The 17,438-nt window shown below is 45.1% G+C and overlaps 1 protein-coding gene across 3 annotated transcripts; it reads right to left on the minus strand.

The window, feature by feature from the left end:
* Positions 1-4,982: 4,982 nt before the first annotated feature.
* On the minus strand, positions 4,983-16,408 carry zbtb10 (zinc finger and BTB domain containing 10). 3 transcript variants are annotated; one of them, XM_072705600.1, is made up of 6 exons: positions 16,339-16,408; positions 15,244-15,908; positions 10,404-11,328; positions 9,161-9,226; positions 8,512-8,687; positions 4,983-7,563 (listed from the first exon to the last, which is right to left on the minus strand). In XM_072705600.1, exons 2-6 carry the CDS (start codon positions 15,901-15,903, stop codon positions 7,252-7,254), a joined length of 2,139 nt encoding a protein of 712 aa, XP_072561701.1. In that variant the 5' UTR covers positions 15,904-15,908; positions 16,339-16,408; the 3' UTR covers positions 4,983-7,251. The 3 variants fall into 3 exon arrangements, with proteins under 3 accessions (XP_072561701.1, XP_023675953.1, XP_023675954.1); XM_023820185.2 differs by lacking the exon at positions 16,339-16,408 and adding an exon at positions 16,003-16,223; XM_023820186.2 differs by lacking the exons at positions 9,161-9,226; positions 16,339-16,408 and having other exon boundaries at positions 15,244-16,226.
* Between the last annotated feature and the right edge of the window lie 1,030 nt (positions 16,409-17,438).

The following is a 17,438-nucleotide window of genomic DNA, read 5'->3' on the forward strand; positions in this document are numbered from 1 at the left end:
CTGTGTTAATGCCCCAAGGATTATGGACACATTTATCATTTGTAGCATCATACCTCAATGGGCTGGGAATTCATATCTTTGCTCTGTGTTGGTGCAGTTTGCCTGTCGTCCACATACTGTGTTTGTGTGTGTGTGTGTGTGGATTTCTATTTAACACATTGTGGGGAGCAAATATATCCACAATGTGGAAAAACCTTTTACATTTTAGCATGAGGGGACATTTTTCATATTCTAACAATAGAAACCTCAATTCTATAAAAATATATGACTGCAATTAAAAAAACTAAAAATGCCAAAACTCTTGTATTTTGTTTAGTTACTTATGGTTAAAGTTAGAGCTGGGTAGGGCTTAGGAATGTCATTGTTAGGGTGAGGGTTATGCTCATAGAAGCATAACCCCCTGTACTCTGTGATTCCTGGAAAGGGGTCCAGGCTCACTGCTACCCCACCCTGATACAAAAGCTGTATGGACTGTTAGGGATTTTATTTAGTTGCTAATATGTTTTTTCACTGGATTTACATAATGTGCAAAAATGCAAATCTCGCCTGCAGGAGAGCCAAGGCCAAGCAGGTAGATCCAGGCCAAGCTGGACCCTCTGTGTGTGTGGGGTTGTCACGGCGACAGAACCCAGACAGGAAAAAGGGAACATTTAGTGGGACAGTTCCCATGAACCCGCAAGGAGGGCACTGCCCCGTTTGAGGAGGCGCAGAGCCGACCGGCGGCGGCCCTGCCCCGAATGCTCCCTGGGCATCGCCGGAGCCGAGTGTGGAGCACGGGGACACTTTCCCATCGGTGCGGACGTTTCCCGACACAGACAGCGCTTTGTGTCCGACAAAAGGACCTCTCATCACGGCATGGAGGCCCAAGCCAAGAGGAACATCTGTGGCCTCCACAAGAGGGGAAATCGCTGCTTTCAGGGTTTGTTCCTGCTCGGTTAAGAGCTTCTGTGACGGGGGACGGTTTTTTCTTCCTTTTTTATTCCTCGGCCGTCAATGAAACACATGTGTTACCATTATTTGGGATGAATTAGCTGATTGTGCTGTTCGCCGTCCCTCTGAAACACTGTTGCCCACATTGACAAATCCAGTGAGGATTCTGCATTCAATTTGTAAAAAGAATCCTGTATCCTGTTATTCTTTTCTAGCCTGTGACTGAATAGAAAGTGTGGGCCTGAATATGGTTTGTCATATCCCCTTCCTCATTCCTCTTCCCTTTTAAGAGCTTAACCTGCTGATCTGAGGCTCCCCTGCACCCCTGATGAGGATGAGCAGGGGATGGTGTACGGATTGGCGGATTAGGCTTACATGGCTGTGATCAGAAGATTGCTGGTTTGAATCCCATGCTCAGGTGAATGGTCACATTGTCTGATTGTCCTGTGTTTCTTTATGGTTACAGGAATGATTGTCCTGTGTTTCTTTATGGTTACAGGAATGATTGTCCTGTGTTTCTTTATGGTTACAGGAGTGATTGTCCTGTGTTTCTTTATGGTTACAGGAGTGATTGCCCTGTGTTCCTCTTGTCCTATTGAGAGCTCCATGACCATCTCAGGCGTTTCCCACAATATTATGTTTCAGTAAAAATATCATTCTGCTTTCTTTCTCGTGTAGCCTATCAGCATTTCAATTTCCCAGAAACAGTTTACAGGTACAGGTAGTTTACAGGTAGTTTCGGTAAACATTACTGCAATGCACCTGTTGGTAGTTAAAGGAGTTGGTTTGTATGTATTTTTGTCTTATTTAAAATAACAGTGCTATCAGTCAATCAGTGATTTAGCATGTGCACATACTGATGTTCTGTAGCAGTTTATTGTGCAGAAAGCCACAGACACTCTCTGTCCCTTAAGACAGAATTACAACAACCACTGCATCCTGACTGACATTCCCATGCAGCTGCTGAGGACCGCAGTGAGTTATGATGGCTCACCACTGGAGCGCACTGAGGCCATGGGATGGTGTGTGACTGAGAACCAGTTTCTATTACAGTGTGTGTTTGTGCTGCACTTTGTACTATTTCACCATCCAGGATTTCTCAATCGAAACACACAAGAGCTACAAAAACCTCATTTTCATCGTATAACAGAAAACAAGGTGTGGTGGTTTTGGTCAAAGAGCTGTGTTTACGGGCCATGAAGGGTCGAGCCGCAATGGGGCTGCTCAGCGGTCCAGGGAGGGATGAACATGTTCAGTCTTCTGGGAGAAAAAAGAAGAAAATCCAAGATGGAGTAAGAAACTTCCATGTGAAGGCGGCCATCCTGAAGGAGGTGAAGGGGAGAAGCTACCCTGAAGGAGGTGGGCGGAGGCCATCCTGAAGAAGGTGGGGGGAGAAGCTACCCTGAAGGAGGTGAAGGGGAGAAGCTACCCTGAAGGAGGTGAAGGGGAGAAGCTACCCTGAAGGAGGTGGGGGAGGCCATCCTGAAGGAGGTGAAGGGGAGAAGCTACCCTGAAGGAGGTGGGGGGAGGCCATCCTGAAGGAGGTGAAGGGGAGAAGCTACCCTGAAGGAGGTGGGGGGAGAAGCTACCCTGAAGGAGGTGAAGGGGAGAAGCTACCCTGAAGGAGGTGGGGGGAGGCCATCCTGAAGGAGGTGAAGGGGAGAAGCTACCCTGAAGGAGGTGGGGGGAGAAGCTACCCTGAAGAAGGTGGGGGGAGAAGCTACCCTGAAGGAGGTATGGGGGAGAAGTTACCCTGAAGGAGGTGGGGGGGAGAAGCCATCCTGAAGGACATCATTCTCACACTGGATAGCGTGGTCGGTACAGGCACCAAAACGACATGAAATGTGTCATTGCAAGATGGTCCTATTAAACCTCAATGCCATCCGCAGCATTATGTCACCGAACCCCCCCCCCCCCCCCCCCCCCTTGCGAGCAGCTCAGCCATTAGCCACACCATTACCTCGCTGCTCCACTAGGAGCTGCAGCTTTTATTTAACACACAGCCTTCAGGTTGCAGTCTTTCACAGGCTCAGAGGTCCCGCCTCTGAGGACACGCTGGCGGCAGCCCAGTGTCAATAAGGGAGCCTGCCAGCCACAATGAGCCTCGGCTCTGGCGACCGTATTGACAGAGACCTGCACAAAGGCAATGAATGGGGGCCCTTCTGTCATCACACAAGGAAGAATAGTTCAGTGTACTCCCACTCGGGCTCACATTTGTACAGCGTTTGCTGCTTTTGTTCACTGCCACCGTTCCCAGATCAGGGGGTCTGAATCCTGGCTAGCCATGGGCCTGGAATCAGCCTTGGTGTTATAGTCAGAAGTGGATTAACTTCAAAGACAATGTAGCATCAATAATCTATGCAGGCTGTTGGCATTGTTATTTTTGCCGAGTCGTCAAGTGAGGCCAGTTTTGGTAAATCAGTTGGCCAGATTTAATTTAGTAATTTTATTTCACCGTCCATGTTTCCTCAGCTGGGGTCCTTGATTGTTTGGGGCCCTAGACTGCAGCCTGCAATAGCTTACAAATTAATCTGCTCTTGGGTATGGTAGATACTTCCTAGATTCAGCAGTGGATTTGCATTGGGTGAGATGTTCTGCAATGGGTCCAAAAAAAAAAAGGTCAGAGTTGCATGGTGGACTCTGGAATGGACATCATCTGTGGAAACAGGTCATCTGAAAGCAGTGAGATGTGCAACCAGAACATCAACCATGATTTTTTTGTGTGATAAACGCACAAGGTTCCAATATTCTTAGTTTATCACGAATGTAACCTAATGGTACCTGAAGTTATGACAGGAGAAACTATGAAAGTTTGTTTTCAATGCACAGCTCCCAGTTTTGCAAGCATGTAATAATATGCATGCATATTAGAGGCTTCTGGGAAACCTACAGAACAGGGTGATTCCAGTCCCATGCAAGATTCACACTATGAGTAACTGAAAGACACCAATTCACCTAACAGCACAATGCTGCATTTTAGGAGAAAACCAAGACAAACATGCAGATTCCACTCACAGCGCCAGAGGTAGGACCCGAGGATGGTAACAGCCAATCAGCAAAGAGGACACTGCTGTCTGTACCGGACAATGACTTCCGCCCTCTGCAGGCTCTTTTAGCCAAACAGAGGAGCACTTTTAGCAACAGGCTGAGAGCAGTTGTGCTGCTCCAAGGAGAGCTATATAAGCTCAGTCTAACCTTCCACCATCAGACTTTACAACGAGTCACCATATGTTGGCCAGGATGACCCACTGTCTGAATGGACCAGAACCACTCACAGAACATCCATTCCTTCACTGTACACCCTATACTATTTATTTCTGAGGAATTACTATGGAATTTCCCTGACATTCTTTGCACTGTTACTATTGTGTATTATTTCTGTTGACTAATGTCTAAATGCCTCCCTACTCTCTAAGCACATGCACTGTGCTACTGTAGATCTGAAATTTCCTTTGGTAATTAATATCCAGAGATTGACTGTATTCATTAATTGCCTTCTGGTGGACTATACGTATAACAGATATGGTAGAGGTTAATTCCTTCCTTCCATCTGTCCTTCATTCTACTTTCAGTCTTCTTAAAACTATCTTTTGTAATTATTTCTTAATGTCTAATATAAAAACCTGAGTCTAGAAATTCTACACGGTTAAATGCATTTACGTGTTAAAAAATGACGCAAATAATACGTAGCAAAAATGCAAAACGGTTAAATGCCGCCATCTAGTGGCTCTATGTGAAAGTTCAGTGGTCTAAGCATTTATTTCCTCATTAGGCTGACTGATAAGGTTCTCATCTCATCTCATCCATCCATTCATTCATTTCACAACCACATTTATAGCAGTGTAGTTTACAGTTGCAAAAAGTGCAGCATTTTTATGTTGGTAAAGAATTCCAAAAGCATTAACCTCCAACAGCATTTACGACTTGTGTATATTCTACCAGAATACAGGTAAGACCACACGAGTAAGAAAGTGCATTACTGGTGATTTAGAAGCAAAGAGAAAACATTTCCGAAAACAACAGGGAAGTCACTTGATTAAAACTGCTACACATGAGCTATATCAAAGTTTTATTTTTAAAATTTATTAGACAGGAACAGTAGTACAATTTAAACAGGAAATGTCATTTTAAGCCTTGAAACATAAAAAGAGTAACCTGACTTGTGGTATTCTGAGTTGGCAGTTGCCGGTTTGCATCGCTGTATAGTATTGTCACTGAAAAATACATCTTTTACCAGCTTAAAAAAATACAGCTGAAAAAACTACTTGCTCATCTTGTAGTGTTTTGCTTGTTTTGTCAATTTACAGCATAAAATCTGAACATAGTTTTAATTCATCTGATAGACAGAAACTGAAGTAAAAACAAATAAGGTTGTATTTCGGATAACCATGGATGACAAAACTGATCAAGAGGAAAAGGCTACGCTAAGGTTTGGAACGTAACTGCAGTCATATTCATTCATGTAAATCAACTACTTAAATAGCTATTTTTTTTTTATATATATATATATATATATATATATATATATATATATATATATATATATTTCCTCCCACAGTGATTTTAAGGTAAATAACAATATGATATATTCTATACAGTTTAAAATACATTTCATTTAAAGGGAGCTTTAAACATTTTCTGTATCATTATAGCACTTCAATAGATTCACTGCATTCGAACAGAAATGGATGTTCTAGGTTTAACCCGACATTTTTTAATAAAATATGTGCTTGAAGAAATTTTAAAAAATGAGGAAAAAAAAACAAATATATGCATCTAGGATAAAGTGAATGATTTAGATCAAAACATTAAAATCTGACAAAAACATAAACAAGCATGGTTGGACACTACATTATATACCTGGCTTCCCATACAGAATTTTAACAGCAATTCAACAACAATTTTGGTTGGACAAATAGAAATTAACAGTCTTGATTGCATTTGGAGTCAAAATATTAAATAAACATCTATAAAAAAGCTTCCAAACTGGAAAAATAGTATAATTTTCCATTCAGATCAGAGACACAAAAAAAGATTTCAAAGAAAGCAGAATAGTAAGTGCGATTCTATGAGCCATCACTGAGCATTCATCTTGGATAGGAAAAAAACGCATCCTGACATACACAACATAGACATACAATTTATCAAATAAAATCAACTGATTGTAGGACTTATGCAATAAATCTAAGTGATCTCTTTAAAGAACTTCATACATCATGATCGGTCTGAAATACTTTACCTGACGTTCATGTGAGCACGCAAGCACGCAAAGTACCTAATCTTGCAGACTCATCTATATAATTACCATATACATCATTTACAAGTATTGCCGGTAGTTCTCAAAAAAAAAAAAAGTTAAAAATTGTGCATTAAATAAACAAATGGCATAGCACACCTGACATGGTCTGCAGTACAACAGTGTTATATAGAAAGCTGATTAATATAACTGAGTTTAGCCTTTTTAATAAAAACCATATACAGGTGTAGGTCCAGTATCGTGAGTTAAGCATTACAGCACCAAACTTCCATAATTTGGCAAATTCAAGCTTTAAGTGAATGTCAAAATGCTTTATAAAGTGTTACCTCTGATGCTGTGATTCAAATAAAGCTGGCACAAGACCCCCCCCCTTAAATAACTATTTGACCCATATCCCCATCCCCCAGCATTTTCAGTAGTTCGTTTCCTGCTATATCTTGGTGTGCGTTCCTCTTGGCACAACACGACACCCCACATTAATCCTTTATAAATATGGCTGCAATACATTATAGAGACAAAACAGATTTTTGGTTCCAAGACTTACACAGGGAAAGGATAAAAAATAACAATATTCACAACATCTAAAAAGCTCATCTAAAAGTAAAGAAAATCTTTCAGCAGACGACAGCCCATAATGCTTCAAACTTTAAAGTTGTATAGCAAACAGGTTCAACTTTGACGGGAAGGACAGAGCTTTTACAGCATACACAAAACGACAAGAAAAAAAAATTATACTTAATAAGACCATATGTCTGAATTTTTATAAATTAAATAATTAAAATTTCTTAAGATGATTGGCCTACTGTAATTTTTGCTGTACACCACCCTCACCTACAATTAAAAAAAATACATCACAAAAACCTGATTTCATAGACATTTTGCAACGTTCCACGAGCCTCGGGCCCAGAGTCGGAAACATAAATGTGTACATCTTGGAGTCCCACACCACCAAAGCCCGTTTCTGTCACACATCGACACGTATGCATAACCATGAATGATAGCACTTTGGAGTAATTGATTGTTTCCCAGCTGTTTTTTTTTTTTTTTGTTTTTTTTTTTTTAAACTAGTCCTCATCAAGGGCGGCTGCCGGTCTGCTGCCATCCCCTTCCTCCCAGTTGGATTGGTCAATCTCATTTGGCTCCTCCCCCTCGTCGGCCAGGTCTTCCTCCCCGTCTGCAGTCTCCTCAAAGTCATCCTCGCGCGAGAACTCCAGCTCCTGCATGGCCTCCAGGCCCTCCTGCGAGCCCTGGTGGGAGTCGGCGCAGTCGGCGCAGACGCCGTAGCGCCGCGAGCCGTGCCGGATCCCCACGCTGGCCGCCAGCATAAAGATCTTCTTGCACACCATGCACTTGTACTTTTTGTCCTTCATGTGCACCTGTAGGGAGGATCAACAAACAGACGCATCATTACTCTCCAAGTGCATACAAAAACCCCCCCCCCATGTGGGTTTCTGTTTCGACCACCTCAGTGGGCTGGTTAAACGGCTCCTCCTTCCGTTTCATGATGATAAAACAGATTTAGCTGACTGCTGCTCTTCAGGAGAGTTTCAGCACAGAAACAGCACCTCAGGAATGAAAGCTGATAGCCCAGGGGCTGTGACAAGCACAGGCTGATTCATAACGCAAGCAACTCCCTCAGAGATGTGACACTACAACTTGACTTTTTAATTCAGTCAACGTTCAATTTTCTTTTGAAATTCAATTTAGTTCTTTTGAAATCCAGTTGAACAGTTTAAGTTCAGAGGTATTATTAGAAATATGAAATATGTCTTTAGTTTTTATATATTAAGTAATTTTATTTCTAGGGATAGACTGAAAGTTGTAGAGCTATTGTGTGTCTGATCTTTAAATCATCTTTACATCATGAATGCACGTTACGTCCTAACGTCCTCAAAATGGGAAAAATATGTTCCAGGTATTATTAATGGTAATTAGAGATAAATCATTAATATTTTTAAATGATGATGGAAAGTATTGGACATGTGCTTTTATCAGTTTCAGAAGGGAAATTTGCAAGTTCTTTAGCTGTAGTTTTTTCTTATTCTATTTCAGTCTCATCTTATTTCAGTTACCTTCAGAAGAGATATTTCTCGTTTTCATTTATAGTTGTGGTTTTTAAATTTAATTTTCATACGAAATTTCAGCGAATTTGAGATATAGGTTTCAAGCTGCTTAAATTTAACGTTCATATATTTCAACTAGTTTGCGATATTTATAGTTTCTGTTTAGTTGTTTTTATTTAATTTTATTTGTGCGTTGGCAAAATGAGGCACGAAGCCAAGCAGGGCGCATGCCGATCGGTGCGGGGGCTGAAGGGGCCTCACCAGCGAATGCCTCTTCACGTGCTCACGGCGGGTAAAGAGCTTGCCGCAGATGTCGCAGCTGAAGGAGCGCACTCCGGAGTGGATGATCAGGTGCCTCTTCAGGGTGCGCCGGTGCTTGGCGATGTAGCTACAGTGAGGACACTTCAGCTTGTTCTCCGTCACATCCGAGGACTCGCCTGCCAGACGGAAAACGGGGAACCGTTACGTGCGCTGGACTCCACAGACACACCCGCCCGCCAAAGACACGGGGATCGATCACTCGCTCCCGAAAAACGGCACAGAATTCCACACACGATAAAAGCGTAGGAAACGGCGCCACTCGCTCTCGGAAACCAGCGGTTACGGCTTTGATGTTTTCGAAAGCAGAGTGCTGCTCTGAGCAGGTTTTTCATGCAAAGGATGTGGGTTGAGGGTTTTGTGGTACCATTTGTTTATATGCAGGGAGGTGGGAGGGGGTAATACGTGGTAAAAATTTTTTTTAAAAAAATCAGTCTGATGCAATGCTTCAACACAGGGGAAAGTGCTGAGGAAAAGTGCAGAGCTGCCAATAAACTTTGCCACCTTGTGAAATGAGACGGCCAAATCTTTCCTTTACAAGACCCAGGCAAAAGATGTTGGGTTGCACTGAACTAGGAAGGCACAGTCTTACCATTCTCCCACGACTCTGCTTGGTGGGAATCTTGCATTATGCTGCACTGTATCTGGTTGGCCAACTCTGAAGGGAAACAAATATACAGTCAGGGAACTTTTCCCCTGGTTTCTTCCTAACAATATCGCTCCCTGACTAGGGGGCGTGGCCTAACTGACTGGCAACCATATTGGAAAAGATCGCACTACAATCCAACAATATCAAATTTCGTCCACATGAGGTAACAGAACAGGGAGAAAAAATAATAATATACAGCTCAGATCAAAAACGTTGCAATCGGTGACTCTACTTGCCACAGCCTGTTTGTGGGAGTCAGTGAAATAAGGACAGCAGGGTAATAGTGGTACCAGCATAGAACAATAATGACAAAACGATAAGAACTTTAAAAATGAGACTGTACTGCAGAGACGAGCCCAGATTTCCCAGCCCACGACATCCTGCTCCTGCCAAGAGCTGGAGGGGGGGGCGGATTATTAAACAGAATAAAAGCCCACTCAGCATGTCAGACTGCACAGCAGGAGTAGTTTTCATAAACCACCAGCAGAGGGCAGGAGCTTATGGGCAAGTGCCTGTAGGGTTAGGGAATGGGAGCCCGGACAGTGATGCCCTCTATCGAGTCAGCAGGCCTGCCTGCATAGGGGCTGCACATGGAGCCCCATCATGTTTGCGCAAAGACCATCAACCTACGCAGCTTCCAGCACCCGTGGAAACAGCAACACCCACAGTAATAAATGACATTACAAAGAAGGAAAATTTGGCGTTTCCATTAACGTCACTCAGACGCATGTGGAGGCCGACTGCCAATCCCAAGAACCTACTTGAAACAATCCGTAATGAGAATTCAAAACAGAGGATATCCTAGAAGAATATCATTAACTTGCACTGGAGTGGCAGGGCGCACTGCAACAGCCACTGGCAGTCAGCCGGACAGCCCCACTGAAGTACCAGCCAGAGAAGCTGTGGATTTCTGGGGTACACAGCACAGGGGTGTTGGGAACAGCACCAGAAACACAACACGGATAACGCAGCCCACAAGCAGGACCAGTGTCAGGGAACGTGTGACTATCCACCATAACGGCAGCTTTTTCCTTTGCACAGAGCTCAGTTTTTACCCCCCGCCCCCCGCCCCGCCAGATTCCGGGAAAAAAACCCAGTTTGTTCCAGGTAATTTGGAAACTTGATTCTGAGAACAAAAATGTGGCATTGAATAAGCCTACTCATATGTGTGCCTGTGAGGATGTACCTGCATTCTCTGAGAGGAACAAGAGGTCCTCCCTGGGGTAAGACGCTGTAGGCTGGACCAACATGCAATAGTCGTAAGCCTCCTCGGGTTGGGGCGGGATGTTGTAGACAAAGCGACGCGTGTTCTGGTTTTTCCGCCGGCCACTGCCCGGCTGCTGCTTCACCTCCTTCACCTCCTTCTTGACTGGGGTGGCAGTTGCGTTGTCGTTCCACACGAACACGGGCCCCTGGCCTAGCGACTCGTTCTCCGCCGACTCCGAGGAGTTGTCGCAGGTATAGCCGGAGCGGCCGAGCGGGAATCCCTCGCTGGCCGACATCTCCTCGTCGTGAGGCTCCTCCTTGATGTGGCCGCTGGCTTGGATGGAGAGCTTGGAAAGGATGCTGGTGGCCCAGAAGTTACTGGGCTTCCTGTCCGACCCCTTGGCGTCTTTGGTGAGGGTCTGCCGCTTGTTGTAGTCCACCACCACAGAGTCGGGCGCTTCGTTCTTGATACTGATGTTCAGGGCGTCCTTGATGAACGCCCGGCAGGACTGCACCACTTCGGTCATCTGGAGGTAGCTGGCCACAGACATCACCTCAATGGCATTTTGGCTTGTGAGCAGAAGGTTGCCCGAGTACAGAAAGTCTAAGATAACAGAAAAACCCTGGACGGCAGCCACATCGAGGTGGGTTGTCGTGGTTTGGTCACAGCTCTCGTTCTTGGTCAAGCAGTAGAGGGTCTTAAAGAAGCGGCTGCCAGCCACCAGAATGTTCTTGTGTGCTCTGAAGACCTGGCCGCCCACCACGATGCTGACGTCGCACAGGATGCCGTTCTTCCTCTGCTTGTTGAGCTCCTGCAGCAGCAGGTAGCAGTAGGAGTTCTCGTTCGGCTTGTTCCTGTAGCCCTCCATCTCCTCCCCGTCAAGGTCTCCTGCCCTCTCCGTCTCCTGGCACCACCACAAGAACAAGAACAAGAATGATTAGATGCCTGAGGGGGGGGAAGAAAGAAAAATGGGGGGGGGGGGGGGCTGAGGTAAAGCAGTCAGGGGGAATTTCTCACTGTGAGGGCTGATCGGACAGGTTCCTGGATAGGAACGACAGCACAATGAAACCTGTGAAGAGCAAGCTCTCAAAGAAAGATACGCTTTATCGGTAAGGGATGAACCGGGCCAAATCTATAAAGGAACTCTTACCCTTAATCCATCTCAAGCTGCGCAAAGAAAATAACTCAATTACACTAAAATATTTTCCATGCTGAACCATTCCCATAGTTTAATGTTTAATGAACAACACAACTCCTGAAACAAACCGTTACAATATTTTGTGCAGCAGCGAACATCTGCAAAAAACAAAAAAGTCTGAGGACAAAAGATTGTACTTCGGCAGAAAAGGAACAGCATCAACCTCAATGTCCGCATGTTGAGGATTGGGGGGGGGGGGGCTGTAAACTTCCCTGCACATGACGGGTTGAGCAGAACCACAGAGAGGTTCAATAAGATACATGACCGTCTTGCTGCAAAGCCAGCAAGAGGGACCGTCCAGATCGGCCAACGATACCCAGACTCCCAGATGTGCCACATGTTGAGACTAGCAGCATTTACACAGCGTAGTGTTTCACTGGCTGGCTGAATGTAACCCCCACCAATGACAGGCGTGAAAAACGTCTCGCCCTGATTTTTAAAAACAAATAATCAAAGGAACGGCTCCCAGCTTCCGTAGATCGACAGGCCATAAAGCCAATGCTGATGATGCCCTGAACGGAACACGGACCCAAACGGAGGTATTAACAGCAATTCTGCCGTAGAGAAGTGATCGAGAAAGATTAAACAGACACGCCGAGCCGTCGCATGACTCTCGAAAGAGGAAAACTAATTATGCACTAATTTCTGTCAACAAATGTTTTACGCCCAAGAGGAACCTATGTAGTCGGACATACTGCAAATTACTAATAAATGTCATTCCAGGTAAGGCTGGGTTTGGCCATCTTCCAGGTTTATGAATACGCCTGGGATCCAACTGGAAATGCACAAAAAAATAAATAAAATTATCACCAGAAGGCACTATGACACAGGTAACCGAGTAAAGTGAAAATGAACCAAAGGGAGAAAATAACTCAGTGCAGGTGTAACAGCATAAAGAAAGGGATCCCTCGGGGTGGGGTGGGGTGGTGGGGGGGCGGGCACAAACACAAGAAATACATGCATCCGAAATGCCTTTCATCTCTACCCCGGCACAAACACCCGGAACTGAAAGGTAACCCCACGGAAGCTCCTGTAGTGCAGTTCTGGTTACTGTGCTGAGGGAGGCCAGCCACTGTGAGGGAGCATCCCAAATGGGGGCACTGGTCCCATTTAGCTCGTCTTCTGGAAGATTCCCAGACAATGCAGTTGTGAGGCACGCAAGGCCCAAGGTGTGGGAGGGTCGCCCGGCCGGGGCCTTAACAAAGAACGAGTGTGCAGGCTGTGATCCCGCCCTGACATTCTCTTTGTACCTGAACACAGTCTTTCCACAAACAGGACACTAAATTCAAGGAAGGTTCCCTTCTCGTTGCAAAGCAGAAACTGGAGCTGCATTTTCGCTCAACCAGGAAGTGGGTAAATAACAGTCTGAAGTTAATCCACTTTGCCAGCAGACACACCATTTCATACAACATTTGTGCAAGGAGCACCCCCTAGCTGATGGACGAGAGAAAAAGCTGGCAGAGAATCAGACAGCATGCAAATACTGAAAAGCCAGAACGGTGCACAAGGACGACCAGCACAAGTGACATATAATATATATAAAAATCTGATAGCTAGCATGAACGGACACATCATTCAAACCGCAATTACGGACCTCATCAATACTTAAAAGACCGAACCCAAAGCTTGCGACAGAGATTAAGTTTGAAAATAATAGATGGAATGTCAATCAGGATTTTTTTGTTTAAATTTGTTGATACGTCAACGGTGGACTGTAGGAAAACGCCTCAGCACACATCCAAGCATTTATTTTAAACATAAGCGATAAACATTTTTACACCCAGACTTCACAAAATAAGCCCACTACAGTACAATAGGTCAAATTATGTGAGCCACAGAATATCATCTCACGACTATAGTATGTGTTTATCCGGTAGTGGTTTTACTTAAGAACTTATCCAATACTATAAGATACTAGAACAATCACTAGTTCATAAATGTGATGTAGGGTCAGTCTTTCTGGGTCGTCACTGAGGTGATGTGAAATGACTATGCAGGATAAATAATTAAAGCCATTTCATTATAAATTTGGGAATTTGGGATATCGCACTACTGGCAAGAAGAGATAAAATGAACATAATTATCTGCAAACTATTCACTTGGTGATTTACAATAGATATTGCAGCCAAGAATTGCTTTTACTGATTTACACATTTTCAACACGTCACCAATACCACATATACATTTATATTAAAAAAAATAACCATTTCTTATTATCAAAAATTTCTGAGTGTAAGAATATTACAAAATCTGTGAAAACAGAAAATTAATCAACAGAATTGGCACCAAAATGTGTGTGAAACACAGTCTTTGATGCCAGGACAGTCTTGTGTTGCTGGAGGCAATTCTAACCAATCAGACCCACTCGCCACTGCTAATTAGGGGTATATAAAAACAGAGTCATTTAAGATAAAATAGATAAAATAAAATTCATACACTAAGCTATTCAACCCATGCACAATAAGCTTGTGCTCCATGCTTTAATATCTCCGAAATGACATTATACCTACAAGACTTGGTATATTAAGTGGACACTGAACAATACACTTAATACACGAACACTTATGCAAGTGAGAGTAATAATTAAGATGGCAGAACCTGCATGCATTAGGACAGGTGATAAAGTGAAAGCTAATTGAAATGCATTCATCACAGCAGACAGCAAGGCATATCATTCTCCTGAATCATTTCTCTGCTGTGAAGCTCCTTGGCCGTCAGACAGTTTAGTAGCAGTTACCTTCAGTGAACTTGTCAGAATATTATGCTACTTTTTTTTTTTTTTTTTTTTAACTATCCTCTTCAAAAATGGACTGATGATCGACCCACTTCCTCCACATTGCTAGTAAGGCTGGATGACCCCTTACATAGAAAATTTTATGTAAAACTGGATTGTAGTGGCAGTTGTTGCCAAACCTGCATTTCATATAAAAAATACTTCACCTGCTGGGTACTCTGGCCGGTCTGGAGATGACCCACCAAACTCAACCCAACACAATCCCACCACCCCCACCGCAAAGACAGAGGTCATTCAACACACTCATCAACAGAGGTGGGGGTGGGGTCCCAAGGCACCACCACCACGGGGGTGTCGTGTGCTCCTCCGGGTGGGGTCCCCCAGACCAAACCCTGCCATTGTTTGACCTCTGCCATTACAGGCTGCCTGCTCCCTCCTGTAAGATAAATAAAACGATACCAACAGCCTAACCAACTGCTTACGGATAAACCCGCAGCTTATTCTGGATGTTAAGGTGGCCTGATTACAGGATTTATATTTAAAACAATACTGGATACCAGTATACTTGACAATACTAATTAAATCTAAAAAAAATTACTCGCAGTACTATTCACAATGAAAATATAACCTAGATTAGCGCCATAACCAGCTAAAGGAGCTAAAGTCCGCTACTGTACCTGCAGATCGGTTTAGCTCGTTAAGTGAAGCGTTATTCTTGTCGTTAGCTAACAGGCTAACTGCTCTCGATTTATGTAGCTAACAGGTTTGGCCAGCCTGACTAGCCAGTCGGACAGTTAGCCTGATTAGCATTCGCTGCTTCTAAGCGAAATTAGCGACGGGGAGCGCCGGCGCGGCGCCGGGGAGAGGGGCTCGGGCGGCCGCCGTACCTGCTTGGCGGGGTCATTGCGGCCGTGCTCCGCGGACAGGTGGTGCCTCAGCAGTAGGGCCCGCTTGTAGTTCCGGCTGCCCCTGACCAGCTCGTCGCTGCTGGCACCGACGTCGCGGCACCATGAGCAGGACATGGAGCCGGTTTCTCGGCAGAACTTCAGCCACGGAAACTCCTGCAGCCAGGACGCCTGGAAGAGCGAGTGTTTCTGCAGCAGGGTCTGCGGTCTCATTCCCACCCAGGGCTTCTTGGCTCCCTCTTCCTCCGCCGTGTTCTCTGCCTCGCCCCCGTCGTCCTCCCCAGATGCCGCGGCCGTAGCTCCGTCCTCGCCGCTGTAGTCATTCCCCCCCGTCCATCCGCCGCCTTCCGCGGCCGAGCCGGAGAGCCAGTCGTCTTCGCCATCTCCGGCGTCCAGATCCTCTTCCTCCTCCGCCTCTGGCTCTGTGCTATCGCTGACGGACCCCTCGCCCTCAAGCCGCACCGCCGACGTCCCTTTGGCCCCCAGGTCCCCGTCCTCCTCCTGCTCCGGCCCGCTGCCGTTCAGGTGCCGGTTCGGCCAGGCCTGGGCCTCCCGGCGGTTAGCGCTGGTGCCGCCGGAGCCGCTCACGGCCAGTCCGCCTCCTCGAAAAGCCAACGACCTGCGGTTTCTTTCTTCGGACATTTTCTCTGTAAATTAAAATGTACACTTCAATAAAAACTATTATTCCTGCCACCCGAGTCCGACGTAAAGCGCACGGTGGTCTGTTCGGGATCCAATCACCGTTCGGTACCGACGGCTGCGTTGAGCGCCGGCCTCCTGGTGGGAGCAGCGATGGAGGTTATGCGGAAATAAATAAAGGTTTTAAAGGCATAATGAGCTCCGGCGCAGCCTGCAGAGGTCGGACGGCAGCGACTTTGCCCATAATGCACCTCGGCCAGGGACAGGGGGGTCACGGGCTGCTCCGGGGAAGGTGGGGGTCAGGGGAAGGTGGGGGTGCTGCGGACAACGAGAAGATTACGCGGTGGCCAGTTCACGCATGTAGATCTGTGTGTCCGGTGCACCGTCTCTACTCGCCTGGGTAAATGGCTCCGGGTTCAGGGCATTTTTCAGACGTACCTGAGAGTCAAAGTACGATGGACAGGTGCAGGAGTAGCCCAGCTGATAGACTGCCGGTGTGTATGAATGTTGAGGTGGGGGCTAGACCGGCCACATCAGCCGGGGTGCGGTACATTCCCGCCCATAAACCGACCTATATGTCGGTTTATTGTGCTATAAAACAGATATAGGCGTCACATAAGCACTGTCTGTCAGCAACGAAATTACGGTTGTAATATGCTGCCATCAAATTTTCATGTTTTGATGTCCGTGGGAGTTTTCTTTTTTTATTATTTTTATATATATTTCCCCCCAAAAGTCACATTTTACTTTACTTAACATTCACAGAAGTCATAAAACTGAAGTATGCAAGTTTCATGTTAGTATTTTATTCGTGTAAAAGAGTATATTTAAATATATCCAGAATTAGCCAATTATTAGGAATGCATTGGGATCTGGGCAATGACAGATAAATGTTGATAGTGTAGTTTATTTCTTTAGAAGAAAAAGTCCAAATACACACCCATCATGGACAATTAATAGTCACCCCACCCCCGGAATCCACTTTTAGGTGTGGCGCACAGTTAAACACACACAAACACAAGAGCTGTTAGGTAAAGTACACAATACTCTTGGGAGCTTCGATATTCAGGCTCTTTCTCACCGAGGTGGAAGAGTCCAGAATCTCCAGTACGGGTTTCTCCCAGTAGGTGGCACTCTCACCAGCAAACTATTTTATCAATTTCTAACAGGTATACTTTGGTCCGCTGTTATAGTGGATTTCTTTGACTGGTACATTGCGGGAGTGAAGGAGCTTCTAATAATTTTACTAATAGTTGTCCTGACAGATGTCTGAAAACACAAAGGACGCATGCTTTGGGCTGTGTAAGTCTTTACTGGTAAGGTATTTCCCCACTGGTTGTACTTTCTCCTCTGTCTACTCCGTTATGCTATTTGGGTCTGAGCATCTTGGTTATTTCTGTAACCAAAAAATACACTTGTGTTTGGGGCTAAGAGGCATAATGAATTATAAAAAGTTTGCAGCCTTTATAATAAAAAATGGTGTTGAGTCTCGATTACAGTGCTTTATATGTAAATGTTTCGTTTATTGCTCCTAATTC

The sequence above is a fragment of the Paramormyrops kingsleyae genome, chromosome 23, assembly GCF_048594095.1.
Source record: "Paramormyrops kingsleyae isolate MSU_618 chromosome 23, PKINGS_0.4, whole genome shotgun sequence".
Lineage (NCBI taxonomy): Eukaryota > Metazoa > Chordata > Actinopteri > Osteoglossiformes > Mormyridae > Paramormyrops > Paramormyrops kingsleyae.

Coding starts and splice junctions, on each gene's coding strand:
- zbtb10 (XM_072705600.1), bottom strand. CDS start 15,903: ATGTCCGAAGAAAGAAACCGCAGGTCGTTGGCTTTTCGAGGAGGCGGA. Junction 11,329..15,243: donor GCAATGACCCCGCCAAGCAG/GTACGGCGGCCG, acceptor TGGTGGTGCCAG/GAGACGGAGAGGGCAGGAGA. Junction 7,564..8,511: donor ACGTGAAGAGGCATTCGCTG/GTGAGGCCCCTT, acceptor TCCTCCCTACAG/GTGCACATGAAGGACAAAAA.